This window comes from Salmo salar, chromosome ssa10 (genome assembly GCF_905237065.1).
Source record: "Salmo salar chromosome ssa10, Ssal_v3.1, whole genome shotgun sequence".
Classification (NCBI taxonomy): Eukaryota; Metazoa; Chordata; class Actinopteri; order Salmoniformes; family Salmonidae; genus Salmo; species Salmo salar.
Genome location: NC_059451.1, coordinates 33,606,629 through 33,629,235, shown reverse-complemented (window position 1 = coordinate 33,629,235; position 22,607 = coordinate 33,606,629). Strand labels below are relative to the sequence as shown.

Below are 22,607 nucleotides of genomic sequence, written 5' to 3'. Positions count from 1 at the left end.
ACCCAGCCACGTTTCATCTTCAATGCCCTTGCTGATGGAAGGAGGTTTTCACTCAAAATCTCACGATACATGGCCCCATTCATTCTTTCCTTTACACGGATGAGTCGTCCTGGTCCCTTTGCAGAAAAACAGCCCCAAATCATGATGTTTCCACCCCCATGCTTCACAGTAGGTATGGTGTTCTTTGGATGCAACTCAGCATTCTTTGTTCTCCAAACACGACGAGTTGAGTTTTTACCAAAAAGTTCTAATTTGGTTTCATCTGACCATATGACATTCTCCCAATCCTCTTCTGGATCATCCAAATGCTCTCTAGCAAACTTCAGACGGGCCTGGACATGTACTGGCTTAAGCAGGGGGACACGTCTGGCACTGCAGGATTTGAGTCCCTGGCGGCGTAGTGTGTTACTGATGGTAGGCTTTGTTACTTTGGTCCCAGCATCTCTACAGGTCATTCACTAGGTCCCCCCGCGTGGTTCTGGGATTTTTGCTCACCGTTCTTGTGATCATTTTGACCCCACGGGGTGAGATCTTGCGTGGAGCCCCAGATCGAGGGAGATTATCAGTGGTCTTGTATGTCTTCCATTTCCTAATAATTGTATCCTTTGACAGCTCTTTGGTCTTGGCCATAGTGGCGTTTGGAGTGTGACTGTTTGAGGTTGTGGACAGGTGTCTTTTATACTGATAAGTTCAAACAGGTGCCATTAATACAGGTAACGAGTGGAGGACAGAGGAGCCTCTTAAAGAAGAAGTTACAGGTCTGTGAGAGCCAGAAATCTTGCTTGTTTGTAGGTGACCAAATACTTATTTTCCACCATAATTTGCAAATAAATTCATTAAAAATCCTACAATGTCATTTTCAGGATTTATTTTCTCATTTTGTCTGTCATAGCTGACGTGTACCTATGATGAAAATTACAGGCCTCTCTCATCTTTTTAAGTGGGAGAACTTGCACAATTGGTGGCTGACTAAATACTTTTTTGCCCCACTGTATATTTGTGTATGTCAGGAGACTTTAGGTCAGGCAGAGGATGAAACCATCCAGGAGGACTCAACGTCCTGTTTAGTGGAGGTGACTCACTGCAAGCCCTGCATCTCTGTGATGACATCACCACCACCGTAGGAGTGACTTCATCTGGGCTTCTGGAGGTTATACTGAACGGATCCTTCTCAGACGTCCTTTACCATGTTGCCACAGAAACACTGTCTCTCCAGTTAGAGCACAGCTGGACGTCCCATCCTGTGGCCAAGAAACATCCAGCAGACCCTGTCTCCTCAGCACAGCCCAAGAGACCGCATACAGACCCTGTCTCCTCAGCACAGCCCAAGAGACCGCATACTGACCCTGTCTCCTCAGCACAGCCCAAGAGACCACATACAGACCCTGTCTCCTCAGCACAGCCCAAGAGACCGCATACAGACCCTGTCTCCTCAGCACAGCCCAAGAGACCGCATACAGACCCTGTCTCCTCAGCACAGCCCAAGAGACCGCATACAGACCCTGTCTCCTCAGCACAGCCCAAGAGACCTCATACAGACCCTCCAGAGACGCCACTGGGAGTTGTCATTTATTCTGTGAAGAGGGCTTTAAGATGTACTGTGGTAAGGAGACCAGGGGAGGTTGTAGAGATGGGTCATTCAGACCCTTTGAGGACCAATGAAAACTCAGACTCAGAGGGACCAATCATAAGAACAAGAAGTACACTCACACAGGAAAAAAGAGCACAGAATCCAGCCACTCCCAGACATTTGGGTCCAATAAGAGGACAGAACACAGCCATTCCTAGGCAGTGGAAACCAATGAGCCTAGTGCTAGCAGTGTTATCCCTCCCCTTAGAGAGGCTGTGGGTCTGGAGATGAGGGTGACCTGGCAGTCAGACAAGAGAGGTGTGTGGATGCCTCCAGTCCTGCTGGTCCAGAGAGGAGGCCCCAGGGCCACAGTGTGCATTGGTTCCCATTCCCACAGGATGCAGGCCCTGGACCTGGTCACTGGGGGGTGTTGTGTTGTAGAGGGTCTCAGGACAGGATCGAGTCCTCTGCTGCTGTGTCCCGATGTGGAAGACTCATCGTGGTTGGTCAGCATCCACATAAAGCATCTGTTTTTTGGTTATGTTTAATTTAGTCTTCTGTTCTATGTCTATTCTACAGTGTATATTGAGGGTCTATGCTGTGTGTTAACTGTGTTTAATCTCAGGGCGCTATGATGGTTGTGTGTGTTAACTGTGTTTAATCTCAGGGTGCTATGATGGTTGTGTGTGTTAACTGTGTTTAATCTCAGGGCGCTATGATGGTTGTGTGTGTTAACATTTACATTTTACATTTTAGTCATTTAGCAGACGCTCTTATCCAGAGCGACTTACAAATTGGTGCATTCACCTATAATATCCAGTGGAACAACCACTTTACAATAGTGCATCTAAATCTTTTAAGGGGGGGGTTAGAAGGATTACTTTATCCTATCCCAGGTATTCCTTGAAGAGGTGGGGTTTCAGGTGTCTCCGGAAGGTGGTGATTGACTCCGCTGTCCTGGCGTCGTGAGGGAGCTTGTTCCACCATTGGGGTGCCAGAGCAGCGAACAGTTTTGACTGGGCTGAGCGGGAACTGTGCTTCCTCAGAGGTAGGGAGGCGAGCAGGCCAGAGGTGGATGAACGTTAACTGTGTTTAATCTCAGGGTGCTATGATGGTTGTGTGTGGAGTCTGGGGAGACAGTGGGTGTTTGAGACTGGAGATGCTGTCCTACTGTGGACCCCCTCGCAGGCTTGGTGATGGTGGGGTCGCAGGATGGCCACGTCTATGCCCTTGACCCACAGGTGTGTGCGTGTGCATACCTTTCTTTCAAGTGTAAATCTTGCATCACATGCTCAGTACTGTATAATTGTGTTTTTGTGTGTATTCTAGGTTCGGCAGTGTGTGGACGCATCACTGTGGGAGTGGAGATGTGTTCTCCTCACCCTGTCTCCATCCCTCTCTGACAGAAGTGTGTCGCCACCCTTGGTGGAAGCTTCCTCTGTCTCCATCCTGTGAGTGTCCATGCCTTCTTGCCTGCAAAAATCACAGATGCTTGTATGTGAATGAGAAAAGAGTCAAACTCTTTTTCTGTTTCAGGACACTGGTATTGTCCTGTAGATGTATTCCAGGAAGACTACATTTTTCTCCATCCCAAGCTGCTTCATTGGAAACCTAATCATCGGCTCTGTGGATGGAAACATCTGCTGCCTCAGCCACACAGGGAAAATGGTGAGAGGAAGAACTGGCACTAAGATAATGTCAATTTTTAGTCTTTCACTTTAACATCTTCATTTTCACCAAGTAACTATTGATATTGCTCACTTATGTGTTTCGTCTTTAATACTGTGTTTTCTGCAGCTGTGGCAGTATGTGACCAAGGGCAGTCTTCTCATCCCCCTGCATCACACTAGACAAGTAGAGCATTGTGTGTGGGTCACATGACAGGTGTGTGTACTGTCTGAACTGTGCTGACGGCTCATTGGTGTGGCGCTACCAGAGGGTGTACTCCAGCCCCTGTTTGTTTGAGGGGTCACCCTGAGGTATGGAAGGTACATTGGTGGGCCTGGCCTCCACAGATGGGACCCTGTGTGTTCTGGATGGAGAGAATGGAACTCTGAGAGCCTCTCTCTGCCCAGGGAGCTCCTCTCCTGTGGTGTGGCAGCGCCCCTGGTGGTCGGATGACGCAATGACATTGTGTACTGTGTGGAGCCGACAGATGAGCTCAAATAGTTTCCTGAGATGACATGTATGACATCATGTATTTTTGTACTATGTTATAATATTAAAGAATAATATAGGAAACAAATGCAAAGTATTGATACTAATTTGGAGAAGGAATATGACTTGAGGCTTTGAGTTCAGACATTTAATTTATAATTCATAACATTTGCATCACTTTAAAGATGTTCTCATGAATACCTTTTTTAAGTGGGACAAAAAAGTGCAATTATTACCCCAATTTTTTTTTACATACAACACTATGTACACTACACTATTGCACACGACCAAAGGTAAAAAATAAAATAAAATGACAAAGTGACTGATTGAGCCTTACGGGCTTCTTTCTGACCAATGTCCTGGTGAAACCGCCTCTAACATACATCCATACTTACATCCATACATACAGATCATTACATTGAGTAGTGAGAGGAAGATAATGGAAGAAATATCCATATGCTGTCGGTCACCAACAAACAGCCCAGCAGAGGTTCTCACAGCAGGGCTGATTGGTTCAAATCACATTGAGGTAAATTAAGAGGATGTGATACAGTTTAACTTGTCCAATGATGGGATTCAGAGAATGTGACTTTCCAAATGATGGAGGACCATGTAAAGGCCTTATGGATCATCACATTAGCGGTGACTTGAGCACATGGATGTTACAGCAGGCAGGTAGTCTCTTTCCATAGCAAAGCAAAATCCATGAACATTAGAATGGTGAGAATACTGTGCAATTCACAACCACCTGAACCTTGGTCTTTAGTGCTGTGTTTCAGTGCAGTCGACATTTGATTATGACAGATTTTAGTGTTATTTTACAAACTGCGGTGATTTTCAAACAACTTTGTTAAGGGATTTTTAATTTTTTTTACAATATAGTATCTTAGACAGCTGTCACAGTCATCACGGGCACAGTGAGAATAGTTATACTAAGTACTGCTTTTGAATACAAGTAAAAAAAATAAGCTTTTGTACATCGCAGACAAGGCTCAGAGATTACAAATATATTGTTTCATCACTGTTAAAATCAGTGCTTGAAATAATACCCACGAGATAAGGTAACAGAAATATTGTTGTTCTAAGGGTGATACAACTGGGTGATCATCTGTCATGTTGGTTTATTGGTTACTGGTAGCCCTTAAAACACTGTTCCCAAAGTACCCCTGAATGAAGAATCTATATCCTTTTTCAGACCTGTGGGATTTATCTTTGCAATACATAAGCTTTTTTTTCTTGTATTATGTTAAGTGCATGATCTATTTACAGCCGTGGTGCTTTGATTGGCTACTGTTGGGAAGTAAGGGTTGGGATTGGCTATTGCAATGGCAAGCAGTGGCCATGATTGGCTACTGTAGGATCTTTTGACTTGTTGGAAGATATACAGTTGATAACATACAGTCAGGTAATCTTAAAGTTTGTGTTTTCAGGTGTTCGTATAAGTGCATGCTTGTACTGAGTGTTGGTGTTTGTAAATGTGTGACTGTGTTTATATTATGAATGTGAAACACACTTTTAATCATACAAGTACATGGTTATGGTGAAATGGGAGGAGGCTTGGGTTGAGGTTAGAGTGCAGGGGCAGAGAGGAGAGGTTAGGATGGTTTGGGACAGGGGTCATAGTTCATGGGCAGTGTGTGTACAGTACTGATGCAGTGTAGAGGTTAAAGAGGAGGTTATTTGATGATCTGAGGGCAGTCACTCCAGGCCTTGGCCTTGCGCTTGGCCAGAGCTAACCAGGCCGGTTCAGTGGACACCTGGGGAGAGTCAGTGGACGGGAAGCGCTTGGTCACCTCCTTCACTGCAGGGGGCGATGGTGTGGAGTCTGCAATCTCAACTGTAACACAAGACCCAGAGAGAAACGGTTATAATGCATGCTGAGGACACCATAAAAGTGTATAATCCACACAAGTTTGATAATAGATTTGTTTGATTATGATGATACAGATGTAATAGAATCATGTTTCATATGTGAGATATCCTAAATGTTTGATGTGATCTTGGGAAAGTGTGATAACAAACAGTTGTGAATATGAAAGCTCTTACCTGTGACTGTGCTGGGCAGAGTGTTGGCTTTCTTCAAGTGGTCCCGGCGCTCAAAGCAGCCCAGGAGGGTGTCTGGTCTCTTGGCCTCCTCCGGTGTCTGTGATTTGGGAGGGCTGGTGTTTCCACTCCCCTTACCCTCTGAAGGACTAACCAACACACACTGTGAAACACATGTACCTTTTAGCGGACTGTCCCAGTCTCTCCTACTGCCCTGAATGCATTTCTCTCTCTTCATAAGCATAATCATAATGGTATGAAGGTAAGGACAGTAATGTGTGTTAAAGTGCAGTAACATACGCTGTCTTTGTCCTTGGCCTGTTTCTCAGGCAGTTTGGCATCTCTATTGCTGCGGCGCTCGTCTCGGCTCTGCTGCTGCTCCTTGAAGCCCTTCTGTTTCTGCAGCGCCAGCGTGATCCACGGAGGCCCCGCCTCCTTGTCCTGGACCCCTACGCTGTCTAACGAGTGCCTGCTCTGCAGCGATGGCTTCCCCTCTGTAAGTGGTGAGATGAGACAACCATCAGACTTGACATCATACACACAAAATCACTCAAGTAATTAAAATGCAGGTGTGACATCCCTACTCGCTTAAAACAAAAAAAATCCATAAAATCTCTGTCATGGAGATTGGAGCACTAGCAGCACATGCACTTCCCAAGGTGACACTAACCTTTCCTGATGAGCTCTGTTTTCCTGTCAGCCTTCTCCCTCCAGGGAATACTGATGGAGGGGAAGAAGGACCTCTTCTCCTTGGGCTCCTCCTCCCCCTGACCCCCCTGGCCCTGTCCCTGGCCGTTCCTGTGGAGCTGGGCCACAGCTGAGGTTTCTTCCCTCCTCTCATCTCGCTCCTCATGACCAGCTGAATCAGCCCCCACCCTCGTCCTCTGGACCACTGCATCGCTTGAACCCCCTCTGCCCACCTTGGGGAGTGGAGAGGGGGGAGGGGTGGCAGGTTTAGGGGATGTGCTCGGTCTTTGGTAGAGTGAGGGTTTGGACGGCTTCTCCTCCTCGCTGTGCATGGAAGGGGTGGGAGACTTGCCTGCTTTGGCACGGGGCTTTGGAAGAGATACAACCATATGTCCAGGCTTTACCCCAGGAATGCTCTCTCTGAGTGGAGACGCAGGGCTGGATCTATCAGAGAAAACTGAGGTGTCAGAGTCAGGGTCAATGGGGGTCAGAGGTGAGGGGACACCGTTGAAGCTGTCACCGGCGCTGTACCTCTTCTTCCTCTTGTCTGTCGACTGATCACTGCGAAAGCGGAGGGAGTAGTTGGTCCTCCTCAGCTTGATCCCAAACGGAGAGGGCGGGCCCTGCTCCCCCCCTTCCTCCCGGCCGTCAGAGTCCTCTGATTCTCCTCCCAGGCTCACAGCGTCTGTCACTGACCCCTCAGGTCTGGGGGACCACTGGGAAGACCTGGGGACTATGAACGATGGGAGGTCTTTGGCAAACATGCACTCCCCTTTTCCGGCTGCGATCCAGACGGTCTTACCACCCCTGCTCTGGGCTTTGCTGCCTGGGGCTGGTGAGGCTGCAGGGGGAACAGAGGTGCTGGAGGAGATGTTGGAGAGAGCAGAGGCTGGGCTTCCTCCTTCCTTCTCTTCCAGATTCAACACCTCAGAGTCCCTGCTGGAGTCGGCAAACTTATTCCTGGCCGGAGTGATGGAGAACTTGGCGCTGGCGGACATGGTCTTCCTGAGGTTGGTATGGGGGAACGGACTCTGGTCCTCACTGCTGTGTCGGCTTTGGTTATGGGGGTCTGGGTATTCCTCAAACTTCCCCTCCTCCGCCCCCTTAAATATCTTGCAGCGGATACTGGCCCACTCTGCAAGAACGGCTGCACTGGACTGGTCTGTGGACTCACTGAGGGATTTGGTTTTTCCAGACTTGCGTACTGGTGGGGTCTTGCTCTCGGTTGGTGGTGGGGTTCCCATGGCAGCTTTCTTTTCATCTGCCAGACCCAGGAGAGACTTACAAGTGATTTCTTTGATATGGTCCAGGTTGACAGCAGTCCCACATAGCTGGGCACCTGTCACCAGGATGGCTGTGTGGCGGACATACTGAGAGGACAGGAGGGTGGGGGAGTCTGCTCCTCCAAGCGATGAGGCCTTGGCTCTGTCTCTGTGTTCAGTCACAGCGCTCCCCTGCTGACTGGAGGCTGGTATAACAGGCGTTAGGTTGACCTTCTGGAGCAGGATCTGCTTCTCCCCAGAGGACCCTTTGAAGGTGAACGGCCTCTGTCTCTTCTCCATCTCTCTCCAGCGCACCTCCTCTGCCCTCCTCTTCCTCTCAGGGTCAGAGCTACTCGCAGCCGCTTCTGCACACAGCCTCTTCTCCTCCTCCTTTTTCTTCCTCTCCTCCTCTGCATGCAGTTTTCTCTTTTTCTTCACCTGTTTTTTCATTCTCTCCTCTTCCTCTTCTGCCTCTGTTACACTCTTTTCCTCATCTACACGAAGAGGCTCTGCCTCCGGTTCACACTGCTTCCTCTCCTCTTCTTCTTTCCTACTTCTTTCCTCTTCCTCTTTCTTCTTTTCCTCTTCCTCCAGTGTCCTCTCCTTCTCCTCTCGTTGCATAAGCTCCAATTCCTCCCTCATCCTTCTTTCTTCTTCTTTCTCTATCCTTTCCTCTTCTTCTTTCATCCTCCTCTCCATCTCCTCTCTCTGCCTCCTCTCCTCTTCTTCTTTCATCCTCCTCTCCATCTCCTCTCTCTGCCTCCTTTCCTCCTCCTTTTTAAGTATACGTCCCTCCTCTTGTTTGCAACATCGCTCCTCCTCTAACTCACACAGCCGCCACTCCTCTGCTTTCTTCTTCCTATCTTCCTCTTCCTCTCTGTGCCTCTGTTCCGCCAGTTCTCTCTTTCTCCTGGACTCCCATCTCTCCTCCTGCAGTTTCTGCTTCCTGGTTTTCTCTGGGGGTGTCTCCTCCTCAGCGTTCCTGTGTTGGCTTTCTGCTGCATCTTTCTCCTCCTGCTGTATGCCAGGGATATCCACCTCTTGCAGATCCTGGAAAAAATTATGTATTTTGATTTCTATTGTTGAGCTTTATCTCACTATATCCAGTCTACATGACAATTCTATGTATGCACATTCAAACCAAAGAAAGACCACCAACTGTAAGGACCATGGCCCCCTCTCACCTGTGTATACCGGTGGTGCTTGCGGGAGATCCTCTGGTTTTTGGGTTTGACAGACAGCTTATGCTTGGCAGCGGTGTTGTCCAGCCGAGGGACAGACTGTGAGACTCCATCCAGGTCGATGGACTCAATGGTGCCGATGGCTGGAAGAACTTGTTTGGACCTGGGAGATTTCACTGGAGTGCTGGGGGCTTCAGCCTGGGGAGCTCCATGGCTCTCACCGGCCTCTTGGTCCTGACTGGCCCCCTGGTTGTCATGGAAACATAATATTTTCATTCTCTTCCTATATTTCCAACACAAATTCTTTGAGTTAATACTGTATCATTATAAGCTAACAGTGAACCAAAGATTATGCAATTAATGATTCGCTATTACCTTTGGCTCTGTGTCCACTGGCTCAGCCTCCACCTGGGCTAAGACCCTCAGAGGGCTACTGGGCACCTCCTCTTCATCCGAGCTGCCCTCGTCTCCCTCGCTCTTCCTCAGAGAGGGGGGCTTCTGGCCAAACTTGATATTCTGTGCTATCTGCCGCTGCATATTCCACACACACACACACACACACACACACACACACACACACACACACACACACACACACACACACACACACACACACACACACACACACACACACACACACACACACACACACACTTTGGGTTTGGTGTTAGACATTGAAGACAGCAGTAACGTTAAAGTGTCTGTTATCTGGGAGCAACAGTTGACTTACGAGTACATGGTAATTAGAGTCATCAACCAAGACTGTGAACATACATCTGAATGTGTGTGTGCCCGTGTGTTTAAGGCCCACCTGCAAGTTCCTGACTTTATCGGAGACGTTTTCCTGGGACATGGTTTGTTCTGGGCTGAGCTCCTGTACTGCTTCCCCTGGAATAAACACACTGTCGTGGGAGAGGGCTTGAGACCCAATGGGGTTCAGCTCCCTGCAAAGACATAACGGGAGCTATAGTTATAGCATACTATTACAGTCAGTCACTCATTCATTCCTGACAAGATGTAGTATCCCTGAGCAAATTAATTTGCACAAACAAAAAAATCATTTCACACACTCTAAACTCCACCAATTAAAATCTAAAAGTCAGTCAAGCAGTTTATAGACCACATTTAAACTGAACTGCACCCCTTTCTCACCAGACTGAGATTTAGTCGAATCTGCTGACTCGAAAATAGATAACATTGCATGCCAAACGAGAAGCCACATGATAATATATGTGGGATCCACGTTGGGTCTTAGTGGAAATAGTATTATAGGCTTTATCTGTGGTCTGGGTGTGGCTTACTGGAAGGGATTAAAGACAATGTGCTCAAGTCCATGCAGTCTAAGTTATTGATAAGACCTGTGTTCAGAGCTTGTTTCATTTTGAGGTGAGGACCTGTACAAGCAATAGAGGGAAAACAGCAATGTTGAGCCAACTCAACTGCATTGCATGACAACATTATGAACAGTGTATAAATGCAACCTGGACTACTGGAGTATTTCTCATAATATCAAACCAAATGCATAGATGTCCTGTTTACCTCAGATGTTGATTGGTCTCCTCATCATCTGAGGGGACTCCGTTAGACACTTCCCGTGTGGAGAAGCTAGCCTTCAGCTCTGCTGTATCGAACTCCCGCTCTGCTGCCTTCTTCTTCCTCTTCACAAACAGGTGTCTGAACGGCTGGAATTTGCCCTGTCGTCGCCTCTCTGCAGGCAGAAAGAGAAATGATAACCAAAGCCACACACTATCACCTTATCGCTCTTTATTATTACATCTGTGGACTGTATAATTACATCTAAATGAGTGGCCCGTAGTGTGAGTGTGTGTGAATGTATACAAAATAACTCCACAGCAGATGAGGTGAAGAGAAAACCTTGGATCGGTTGATAATACTTACCTTGAATAACAGAATGTGCTAAATAAAGTAGGAATAGTCAGAAGGACATGGAGGAAAACCAACATTCGAATCATAAAAAGGCTGAATCATTCTGACCTGGCTGGACCATTGGGAGTCATTCAGGAAATCACTCACTCATTGAACGACTGTCTCTTTTTCTCATATGCAAACATACATTTCTTTCACTTGAACAGATACTCAAGGCTACGCAGATACTCTTATCCAAAGCAACTTTAGATAGTTCAATACTGTTCATGTTATCTACACAGCTTGGTGTGCTATGGACTTTTGAGGTTCCAGGCAGTCTAATTCCACATAGATGTGATTTATCACTGACGTTTGCACATGCTCCTTCATCACATAAATACTCTTCTATCGTGGCATGTGCCAAATTGATTCATAAATTGTCCCCAAGGAGAGTTATTATACCAACTTCACTATACCAACTGCTGGGTGGTATGGAGCAGAGTATTCACCACCACAATTACTCATTACAAATCAACCTTGAAAATCCCAGCTATGTAATCACAAAACCAGAAGTTTACTACAAATGCAGAAACAATGGCGGTGAAGCTCATCATGACTGCCTGCTTATCATCACTGCCTCCTCGTCCTGTCTCTGTGACCTTGTCAGATGGTGTTTCATCTGAGCAGCAACTTAGCTGACCAACAGATCTCTTATTAAAGTGTAGGGAGCTCCTAATGTCAACGGTAAGGTTATTATATTTTTGTGTTTTTATTTCCATTCATTTTTATTTATTTTTTCAAATCAGTTCAGTTTCAGTGAGTTTTCAGACCTGATTTGCTAGTTTTTATTTAGTTTAAGTTCGTTTTTATATTATTTAGTTTCAGTTTTAGGTTTAGTCTTAGGGACAGAAAGCATGCGTGGGAGCCTAGGAGGCATTTGGGTTATATTGTTTTTTGTTTGTCACTTCATGCAACTGCACATAAGGTCAAAGACAGAAGAGAAAGCGAGTCATCTCACTGGCACATTTTCTTCTGGTCGGGCAGGTATGGCGACCAGGGAGAGGACAAAAAAAGGACCAGAGCCAGCTGTTCCCTCTCTCCTGTGAGCATGCCAGATATTATGGAGGAACTGTGTGTCATGCCCTGATCTGTTTCACCTGTCCTTGTGATTGTCTCCACCCCCTCCAGGTGTCACTTATTCTCCCAGTGTATTTATCCCTGTGTTTCCTGTCTCTCTGTGCCAGTTCGTCTTGTATGTTAGTCAAGTCAACCAGCATGTTTTTCCCTGTACTCCTTTTGCTATTCTCTTTTTAATTGTCTTCCTGGTTTTGACCCCTGCCTGACTCTGGACTTTGAACTGGTTTTGACCCTTTTTCCTGTCCATGACCATTCTCTTGCCTTACCCTATTGGATTAATAAATATTCTAAGACTCCAACCATCTGCATCTGGGTCTCGCCTTGTGTCATGATAGTATGAACTGGCCATGACAGACCCAGCAGACTTGGACCAGCTCTGCCAAACAGTCTCCATGCTGGGAGCCACCATTGGGAGACATCAGGAGCAGGGGCGAAAATCTGATATCAACTTTGGAGGGGACAATTACATGAAATTTTCTCAAGAGCAATTCCTGAGGGGGACACCAAAAGTAGTGCTGTAACACATAGCCTACATTGTAATATGGTAAATGTATATTGAGGAACCAAAGAAATAAGGTGTTTGCCGTACTCCTAACTACCGGTACCCAAAACTACACAACTAATCACAACAGCAATACCATTGCCTTTAACAAATCTTAGTTCAGTCACCAGTTTAAGTTGAGAGTGGGGGTATCCATGGCATTTTCCAATTATGTTCCTATTTTACAAGTCAAAAAAATTGAGAACCTTTCATAATGTTGCCAAACAAAGACTCAACAAACTTACCTGAGACTCCCTGTCTCTGCCAGTCTGTCCCTGCATATCTGTCCCCAACTCTGCTGTCTGTGTGCCATCTGTTGCCTGCTCTGCCTAATGACATCATTGTGAAACATTTCCATTAGAATTTCATTTCTTTCTTATAAACATTTTATCAACTAGTCTTTGAGATATTAGGCTACTAGGGTTCTTACTATGCGTTTTGGTGTATTGAAAAATACTCTGATGTCCGTCTTTTATTTTTCTGCCATTTTTCTACCTGGCTGGCTGGCTGGCTACACACACATACAGTGTGTAGGTTATTTACAGTAGGAGATGGGCTTCTATCATTCTATTTGGGCTTCGATCTAAAAGGTAGCTAGCAAATGTGAAACGGATTAAAATGACAAGAGTTGACAGCTGTATGAGTTCACCATTTACACAACATATGCTGCAACCTTTTGTAATTGTAATAGTTTGTTTCATATTGGCTGGCTTCCAACAATAGCTGAATTTGCAAAGCTAGCGAGCACCAATTCAGTTTCAGTGGTGTTTGCTATAATCTTTGCTACCCGGGTTAAATAAAGGTGAAATAAAATAAATAAATAAAAGTTCCCTTGCGACAATTTAGCTTTTGCAACGAGACCATTAAATATATTTAAGACAATGGTAGAAGAGAGTGTAGTTCTGTTCAGTTTGGACTTCAGTTTATCGCTAACCTTATCACAGGGACTTTGAAGCACTAACTTACATCATCTGCATGCTGATCTTGGAATAAATTGACGATAGCAAAGATTCCATCTTTGACGACGCCACATAAATGGAATAGGTACTAGCTAGCTTAATAGTTAATATTTGCGCGCTAGCTCTGCATATTCAGCTAGTGTGTGTGCGCGATTGACTGGATTAACCTTAAGTCAGTTACGTTCATTGAGTGCCTTTCAGACAGTAGACACGACCCCTCTGTTACCTTGCCAACTAAGGAACTGGCAGTGGATCAAACCATTGTGAGGCAAAGGGTGGGGGGGTCGCAATCTTTTGAAACTTAAAAACGCGCTATTAAGTGTCTATAATCAGCACAATTGCTTTCATTGCGTATTATTAATATTATTTAAATTACATAGTTATGTTTCAGTGATATATTTACATTTACATTTAAGTCATTTAGCAGACGCTCTTATCCAGAGCGACTTACAAATTGGTGGATTCACCTTATGATATCCAGTGGAACAACCACTTTACAATAGTGCATCTAAATCTTTTAAGGGGGGGGGGTTAGAAGGATTACTTTAGGTATTCCTTAAAGAGGTGGGGTTTCAGGTGTCTCCGGAAGGTGGTGATTGACTCCGCTGTTCTGGCGTCGTGAGGGAGCTTGTTCCACCATTGGGGTGCCAGAGCAGCGAACAGTTTTGACTGGGCTGAGCGGGAACTGTGCTTCCTCAGAGGTAGGGAGGCGAGCAGGCCAGAGGTGGATGAACGCAGTGCCCTTGTTTGGGTGTAGGGCCTGATCAGAGCCTGAAGGTACGGAGGTGCCGTTCCCCTCACAGCTCCGTAGGCAAGCACCATGGTCTTGTAGCAGATGCGAGCTTCAACAGGAAGCCAGTGGAGAGAGCGGAGGAGCGGGGTGACGTGAGAGAACTTGGGAAGGTTGAACACCAGACGGGCGCGGGGGGGACAAATCATATTTTTCCCAGGATGGTGGGATCGTGTCCCCCCCGTCCCCCCCGGGATTTCCGCCCCTGATCAGGAGTTACTACAGGACCTTTTGGAAGGGCTCAGTTCCTTGACAGAACGCCACGACCATGGGTTAAAGGCTATTATGGAGCAAATGAGCAAAACCACCTCTGAAAAACCCCAATCACCCAGTAATTTTTTCCCTATCTGTGGTGAGTTTGTTCAGCCTATCCCGACTCCCCGTCAACCCCGTTTACCACCTCCAGAGCGATATTCGGGAAATCCTGGTACCTGCCGGGGTTTTCGTTCTCAGTGCTCGCTTATTTTTGAGCTACAGCCATCTTCGTTTTCTTCAGACCGATCGAAGATAGAGTATATAATTACGCTAATGTCGGGAAGGGCGCTCTCCTGGGCTACGGCAGTTTGGGAACAACAATCTGTCATGGAATTCATGGCAGAGGTGAGAAGCTTTTGAGTCTCCGGTATCCGGGAGAAAGGCGGCCAGCAAACTGCTTGACTTACGTCAAAACTCCCGTAGTGTGGCAGACTACGCAGTGGATTTTCGCACGTTGGCCCTCTAGAGTGCCTAGAATCCGATGTATCTTTTCGATACTTTTCTGCACGGATTATCTGAGGAGGTAAAGGATGAGTTAGCTGCTCGGGAACTGCCGGTGGACCTCGACTCTCTTATTGCCTTAACCATTAAAATTGATGGACGCCTAAGGGAACTCAAGAGTGAGAGGATGTCTGGTCTCAGGCACACTCGTGCACCTGATATGGCGTGTTCACCTATGGAATCTGGAAGTTTCCGATGGCAGCTTTTCCGAGAGGAGTCGAAGTCACCCGAGCTCTCTCGTGAATCTACGACGGGTGAGTTGGATACTCCTGAGCCTATGCAGTTGGGAAGAACTAGGCTATCAGTTTGGGAGGGCTCAGGGAGGATGAATAATAACTGTCTGTACTGTGGAGGGGCAGGACATTTTATAGCTACCTGCCCTATTAGGAAACCCTTGTCTCTAGTGGGTACCAGTACATGGTGAGTCAGACTGGGAGTTCCCTAATTCCCATCACCTGCACACCCCTTTTTGCTCTTGTGCTATGGGGAGACCAATCTAAGTCTCTCTGAGTGCTCATTGACTCTGGGGCTGATGAATGTCTTATGGATCCCACGATAGCTTCGGAGCTTGGTATTCCCACTCAGCCTCTCTCTGTGCCCATGGATGCTAGGGCACTGGACGGACACTCTATAGGGTAAGTCACCCATAGTACTGTGCCCGTTCAATTACGGGTTTCTGGTAACCACAGTGAGACAATACAGTTCCTCCTCATTGCATCTCCCCATGTTCCGGTTGTTTTAGGATTATCCTGGCTCCAAAAGCACAATCCTGTGATTGACTGGACCACAAGCTCCATCCTGGGTTGGAGCCCATTTTGCCATTGTCACTGCCTTCAAGCAGCACAGCCTTCCCCTAGTCGTCTTCCTCAGGAGGTTAGCAAGACGGTGGATGTCTCTGTTATCCCCATGGAATACCATGACCTCCTGGAAGTGGTTAGCAAGGCAAGTGCTACTTCCCTTCCCCCGCACCGTCCTTATGATTGTGCCATTGATCTTCTCCCAGGCACTATACCATCTCGGGGTCGGTTGTACTCTGTCCGGACCAGAGACCATTGCTATGGAGGAGTACATAGTCTCTGGCCACTGGGGCCGTCCGTCCTTCTACATCTCCTGCTGGCGCAGGGTTTTTCTTTGTGGAGAAGGACAAGACCCTGCGCCCGTGCATTGACTACCGGGGGCTTAATGATATCACTGTAAAAAATTGTTACCCCCTACCTCTCCTCAGCATTTGAACCTCTCCAGGGGGCTACCATGTTTTCCAAGTTGGACCTTCGGAATGCCTACCACCTGGTTCGGATACGCGAGGGGGATGAGTGGAAGATGGCCTTCAACACAGCCAGTGGACACTATGAGAACCAGATCATGCCATTTGGACTCACCAACGCCCCCGCTGTCTTCCAGGCTTTGGTCAATGATGTGCTTCTGGACATGCTACACTGGTTTGTGTTCGTCTACCTGGATGACATCCTGTTTTTTTCCCCGATCTGCCCAATAACATGTACTCCATGTCAGACAGGTCCTTCAGCACCTCCGGGAGAACCAATTGTTCGTGAAAGCCGAGAAGTGTGAGTTCCACCACTCTTCTATCCCCTTTCTGGGATATGTCATTGCTGAGGGCAATGTTCAGATGGATCCTGGAAAGGTGAAAGCAGTGGTGGATTGGCCTCAACCAACATCCAGGGTGTAGCTGCAACGGTTTCTTGGTTTTGCAAACTTCTACCGCCATTTCATTCGGGATTACAGCACCCTGGCGGCCCCCCTCTCGGCACTCACCTCCCCCAAGGTACCGTTCAAATGGTCTCCAGCTGTCGACAAAGCCTTTGTGGACCTGAAGGATCAGTTCACAACAGCACCCATCCTCATCCATCCGGACCCCTCGCATCAATTTGTGGTGGAAGTGGATGCTTCGGATGTTGGAGTGGGGGCCATCCTGTCCCAGCAATCTGCCCAGGACCAGAAACTTCATCCATGTGCCTTCTTGTCCCATCGTCTCAATCCTGCTGAGAGGAACTACGATGTTGGCAACCGAGAACTCCTGGTGGTGAAGATGGCGTTGGAGGAGTGGAGGCACTGGCTGGTAGGAGCAGAACAGCCATTCCTGGTCTGGACCAACCATAAAAACTTGGAATATCTCCGTTCAGCCAAGCGCCTCAACTCAAGGCAGGTCTGGTGGGCCCTCCTGTTAACCAGATTCAACTTTACCATTTCCTACCGTCCTGGGTCTAAAAATGTGAAGGCTGATGCTCTCTCCCGCCAATACAGTTCCTATGCCACACCCTCGACTTCCAAAACCATTCTCCCTACCTCATGCCTTGCTGCCACTGTGGATTGGGGTATTAAGAACCTGGTTCGCGAGGCGCAACGCTCCCAATCTGGACCTGAAGGGGGCCCGGCTAACCAGCTGTTTGTCCCTAACCCAGTCCAGTCCCGGGTCCTGGAATGGGCTCATTCCTCCAGGCTGACCTGTTATCCAGGGTCCCGTCATACACTAGCCTTCCTTCAACAATGTTTCTGCCGAGATTATGGTGCAGCATGTCTTCCGGATCCATGGACTCCCGGTAGACATGGTCTCCGATTGGGGTTCTCGTCTCAGTTCTGGAAGGCATTCTGCACCCTTATTGGGTCGTCGGCCAGCCTGTCATCCGGATTCCATCCCCAAACTAACGGTCAGTCGGAGCGAGCCAGCCAAGACCTGGAGACCACCTTAAGGTGCCTGGTCTCAACCAACCCCACTACCTGGAGCCGTCAACTGGTCTGAGTGGAGTATGCCCGGAACACTCTTCCCAGTTCTGCCACGGGACTCTCCCCTTTCGAGTGCTCCATGGGGTGTCAGCCTCCACCCCTCCCTGAACAAGAGCAGGAGGTCAGCGTACCCTCGGCCCAGATGTTTGTCCACCGCTGTTGACGTACCTGGAGAAGAGCCAGGGTGGCTATTCAAGACCAACTCCAGGTATCGTCGACAAGAGGACCGTCGCCGGACCCCAGCTCCCCGCTACCGCATTGGGCAGAGGGTATGGCTTTCCACTCGGGATCTGCCCCTTCGGGTAGAGTCCTGCAAGCGGTCTCCCCGGTTCATTGGTCCTTTTTCTATCTCCAGAGTCCTGAGTTCCACTGCTGTCCGTCTTGTCTAGGATTAAGCTTGTGTCTCACTGTCCTTTGTCTTCTGTCTCCAGGCCCATCCCTCCCCCCGGGTTATCGGTGGCCAGCCAGCGTATACGATGAGACACCACCTGAAGGTTTGACCATGGGGCAGGGGTTTCCAGTACCTGGTTGACTGGGAGGGTTATGGCCCGGAGAGGTGCTGGGTCCCTGCTAAAGACATGTTGGACCCAGCCCTCATCGCCGATTTCCACCGACGTCAGACAGGTATGCGCCCAGGGGGGGGGGGGGTACTGTCACACCCTGATCTGTTTCTCCTGTCTTTGTGATTGTCTCCACCCCCTCCAGGTGTCGCTTATACTCCCCAGTGTATTTATCCCTGTGTTTCCTGTCTCTCTGTGCCAGTTGGTCTTGTATGTTAGTCAAGTCAACCAGCGTGTTTTTCCCGTTCTCTTTTTGATAGTCTTCCTGGTTTTGACCCCTGCCTGACTCTGGACTCTGAACTGGTTTTGACCCTTTTGCCTGTCCACGACCATTCTCTTGCCTTACAATATTAATTAATCCAATAGGGTAAGACCCCAACCATCTGCCTCCTGTGCCTGCATCTGGGTCTCGCCTTGTATCATGATACCGTGAGCTCATGCGGGAAAGCATGCTCACGCGAGAGAGGGAACACCCACTTACACAGATGGAACCTTGAAAAAACATTTAAATGGCCTGAGTAAACTATCTTATTTATCCACCATCTTTGATAAGGTGATGGGTCAAGTCATAGGTTAGGTTACCCCTTCTCATGACTCCAATGCTATATATTGGAGTAATTCCACGTCCCATTTGATTAGCTGAGGTGATTTTTGTCAAGTGTGAAACGCTCTATCTAGAAACAATTGATCCTTGATTACTATACGGTTTTGGAAATCTTGAACACTCAACTTAATTATAATCCAAAATAACTTCACAAATACAAAAGATACACTTACAGTTAGCTGTTTTACCACAGATGTAACTTTTTTTTTTGTGTAACACAGTTTTGACTCGACAGGTTTTTTTTTGTTCCCTCTGAGTTTCCATCAGGAAGTGCAACACAAAACACCCCTGTGGGAATCTGTGTTAAAACGGTGCACAGTAAGTGTATCTTTGTATTTGTAAAATAATTTTGGTGATATGAAAGAATTTCTGAGTTTTCTAAATCTGCATTGCACGCAGTGATTAACGGTTAGACAGAGTGTCAGGACTGTTGTACACATTGGCCCTGCTGTGGTCAGTTCAAATGAGAACCATATGGCTGTGTGGCCTTGCGTAAGTTGGGTTCTCGAGGGCTAAGGTTAGGTTCAAATCTTTAAGTCATTATCAGTGACTTGGATTTAAAAGGAATAGCGCGCCAATATGGTGGAAGGAACATTTTTTACTTAAGTAGTACAAGTAAGAAGAATCAAGTTCACTAACTAGACATTTTTCTGTGATAGCTAGTGATAGTGATGCACACGCTAGGACTATTTAAAACATGGCTATATACTAGCAGCATTTACCCTCCAGATTCAGTAGCTTGAAACCCCATTAGATTTTTGCCCAAAGTTTAGAAAAAAAAACTCAAACTGAACATAATTCATTATGGTTATTATTTTAGTTTGTTTTGGAGTCAAAGATAATATTTTCAGTGTAGTTTTAGTTTACTTTTCATGATTTGTTTTCATTTACTATAATAACCTTGGTTCACAGAGCATTTCAGAGCTGCCATGTTGTAGAATGCTAGCACACCAGGTAGGCCACAAACAAAACAAACCAATACATCTACAGAATCCCCTGTAATAATTTAGAGTGAAGCTCTACCACACAGGAAATTATATTAAGATGAATTTCCTGTTTATCAGAGTACAAAATGCGGTTCCCTGAGTAAAGAAGTTAATCTCTGGAAATGACAATGTGCACAAGGACACATCAGTGTCCATATAGTTACTATTCTCTACAAATTAATTTGAAAACCACACTCTCAGAGATATTAACCTTATATTGCACAAATCTTACTGCTATTTTAGTTACAGCTCTTATGAAGGAAGCTTGCTGTTAGTTTATCTACAAGGCGGTTGCTTACTGCTACTATAACATAATGATTACATTACAAGAGCAAAATATAATTTTGTTAGTATTGGCTATGTGATTTATTGACCAATAACCAGGTGTGAAATATTATATCAGTAAATTACTGTCAAAAACATAAATCATAGGTACCTGCTACACAACCCTGGCCGATGTAACCCCCTTCACTAGCAGACACTGACAGGGTATGATTTCAGATGGTAGTGATTGAGTCTTGACAACCAAGCAGTTTCCATGCCACAGAGCTGAACTGAAGATAAGAGGACCTTTGCTTCCTATCTTTATTTCCTCATTAGCTTTCCTTGCCAGTCAGTTATACACTCCCAGGAATATAAAATACACATTTCCGTGTCTAAAATAAAACGTCTGACAGTTGTCTCTCAGGGATCTCCTGACTGCTGTTGACATGATGGGGAAATCAGTGTAGATATGCTAGCCATAGATATTATATTGTTACTGTATCTCAAGAATGGAAGGAGCAGTGCTTGACTTGGGCAGGAGCTCACTGGCGCTGAGTACACCTCAAATGTTTTACTGCTTGACATCCTGTTCCTCTTATAGAATATTAGCTCAAAAGTATTGTGGAGCTCCTGCACCTAAATATAAGCAGTACCGGTACCCAAATTGAGTACCGGCCCCTTATTTCAATCCAAGTCAAGAACTGGGAAGGAAGTTACCACTTCTCCCACTAAAATGTTTTTCTATCCTCACTGAGTGGCCTGGTTGAAAACTATTTCACATGCCAAGGTAAATTAAGAAAATTCGATCGAATGTTATTTTACACTAGACTAGTGCATACCGGTAATTGCATACCTTTGCCTGCCAGTATGAGAGGTGTGTTTCAACACATGTTCAATACACGTACAGTGCATTCGGAAAGTATTCAGACCCCTTGACTTTTCCCACATTTTGTTACGTTACAGCCTTACTCTAAAATTGATTAAATTGTCCCCCCCCCCTCATCAATCTACACACAATACCCCATAATGACAAAGCAAAAACAGGTTTATATTTTTTAGCAAATTTATAACAAAAAAATAAAATGACATTTACATAAGTATTCAGACACTTTACTCAGTAAGTATTCAGACACCTTACTCAGTACTTTGTTGTAGCACCTTTGGCAGCGATTACAGCCTTGAGTCTTACAAATCCAAGTATATCGGACCAATTATGAAAGACAAGAATTGTACTTCTGAATTCCGTAAAGTCGGTGTGGAAGAGGTGAAAAAAGAATTGTTGTCTATCAGCAATGACAAGCCACCAGGGTCTGGCAATCTGGATGGAACATTACTGAGGATAATAGCAGACGATATTGCCACTCCTATTTGCCACATCTTCAATTTATGCCTACTAGAAAGTGTGTGCCCTCAGGCCTGGAGGGAATCTAAAGTCATTCCGCTTCCCAAGATTAGTAAAGCCCCATTTACTGGCTCAAATAGCCGACCAATCAGCCTGTTACCAACCCTTACTAAACTTCTGGGAAAAAATTGTTTGACCAGATACAATGCTATTTTACAATAAACAAATTGACAACAGATTTTCAGCATGCTTATAGGAAAGGACACTCAACAAGCACAGCACTTACACAAATGACTGATGATTGGCTGAAAGAAATTGATGATCAAATGATTGTGGGGGCTGTCTTGTTAGACTTCAGTGCAGCTTTTCACATTATCGATCATAGTCTGCTGCTGGAAAAACAAATGTGTTATAGCTTTACACCCTCTGCAACAACATGGATAAAGAGTTACTTGTCTAACAGAACACAGAGGGTGTTCTTTAATAGAAGCCTTTCAAACATAATCCAGGTAGAATCAGGAATTCCCCAGGGTAGCTGTTTAGGCCCCTTGCTTTTTTAAATTTTTACTAACGACATACCACTGACTTCTTCGTAAAGCCAGAGTGTCTATCCATGCGGATGACTCAACACTATACACGTCAGCTACTACAGCGACTGAAATGACTGTAACACTCAACAAAGATCTGCAGTTAGTTTCAGAGTGGGTGGCAAGGAACAAGTTAGCCCTAAATATTTCTAAAACTTAAAAACATTCACTAAACCTCAACAAAATCTTGTAATAAATAATGTGGAAATTAAGCAAGTTGAGATGACTAAACTGCTTGGAGTAACTCTAGTTTGTAAACTGTCATGGTCAAAACATATTGATACAGTAGTAGCTAAGATGGGGAGAAGTCTGTCCATAATTCTTAACAACACTATCAACAAGGCAGGTCCTACAGGCCCTAGTTTTGTCACACCTTGACGACTGTTCAGTCGTGTGGTCAGGTGCCACAAAAAAGGACTTAGGAAAATTGCAATTGGCTCAGAACAGGGCAGCACGGCTGGCCCTTAGATGTACACAGAGAGCTAATGTTAATTATATGCATGTCAATCTCTCCTGGCTCAAAGTGGAGGAGAGATTGACTTCATCACTACTTGTATTTATGAGAGGTATTGA

The 22,607-nt window shown here is 46.1% G+C and overlaps 1 protein-coding gene and 1 long non-coding RNA gene across 8 annotated transcripts in view; one reads left to right on the top strand and one right to left on the bottom strand.

Annotated features, from left to right (window-relative positions):
• Nucleotides 1-949: 949 nt before the first annotated feature.
• On the top strand, nt 950-3,867 carry LOC106597544 (uncharacterized). Its single transcript, XR_006756937.1, has 3 exons — nt 950-3,021; nt 3,107-3,238; nt 3,368-3,867. It is a non-coding gene; the product is annotated as an uncharacterized lncRNA (long non-coding RNA).
• The window catches only part of LOC106560277 (capping protein inhibiting regulator of actin dynamics), a 53,301-nt gene continuing 34,554 nt past the window's right edge, over nt 3,861-22,607 (bottom strand). For 2 of the 7 annotated variants that reach the window (XM_014123010.2, XM_045687683.1), the window contains exons 2-9: nt 10,440-10,608; nt 9,712-9,844; nt 9,276-9,431; nt 8,904-9,146; nt 6,441-8,769; nt 6,071-6,264; nt 5,774-5,933; nt 3,861-5,564 (exon numbers count right to left, since the gene is read on the bottom strand). In XM_014123010.2, the coding sequence (XP_013978485.1) occupies nt 5,404-5,564; nt 5,774-5,933; nt 6,071-6,264; nt 6,441-8,769; nt 8,904-9,146; nt 9,276-9,431; nt 9,712-9,753 (3,285 nt within the window). In that variant the 5' untranslated portion in view covers nt 9,754-9,844; nt 10,440-10,608 and the 3' untranslated portion in view covers nt 3,861-5,403. Of the gene's footprint in view, nt 5,565-5,773; nt 5,934-6,070; nt 6,265-6,440; nt 8,770-8,903; nt 9,147-9,275; nt 9,432-9,711; nt 9,845-10,439; nt 10,609-12,689; nt 12,774-20,277; nt 20,397-22,607 lie in introns of those variants that run through there. The other 5 variants (XM_045687685.1, XM_045687687.1, XM_045687684.1 and 2 more) reach the window with 5 other exon arrangements.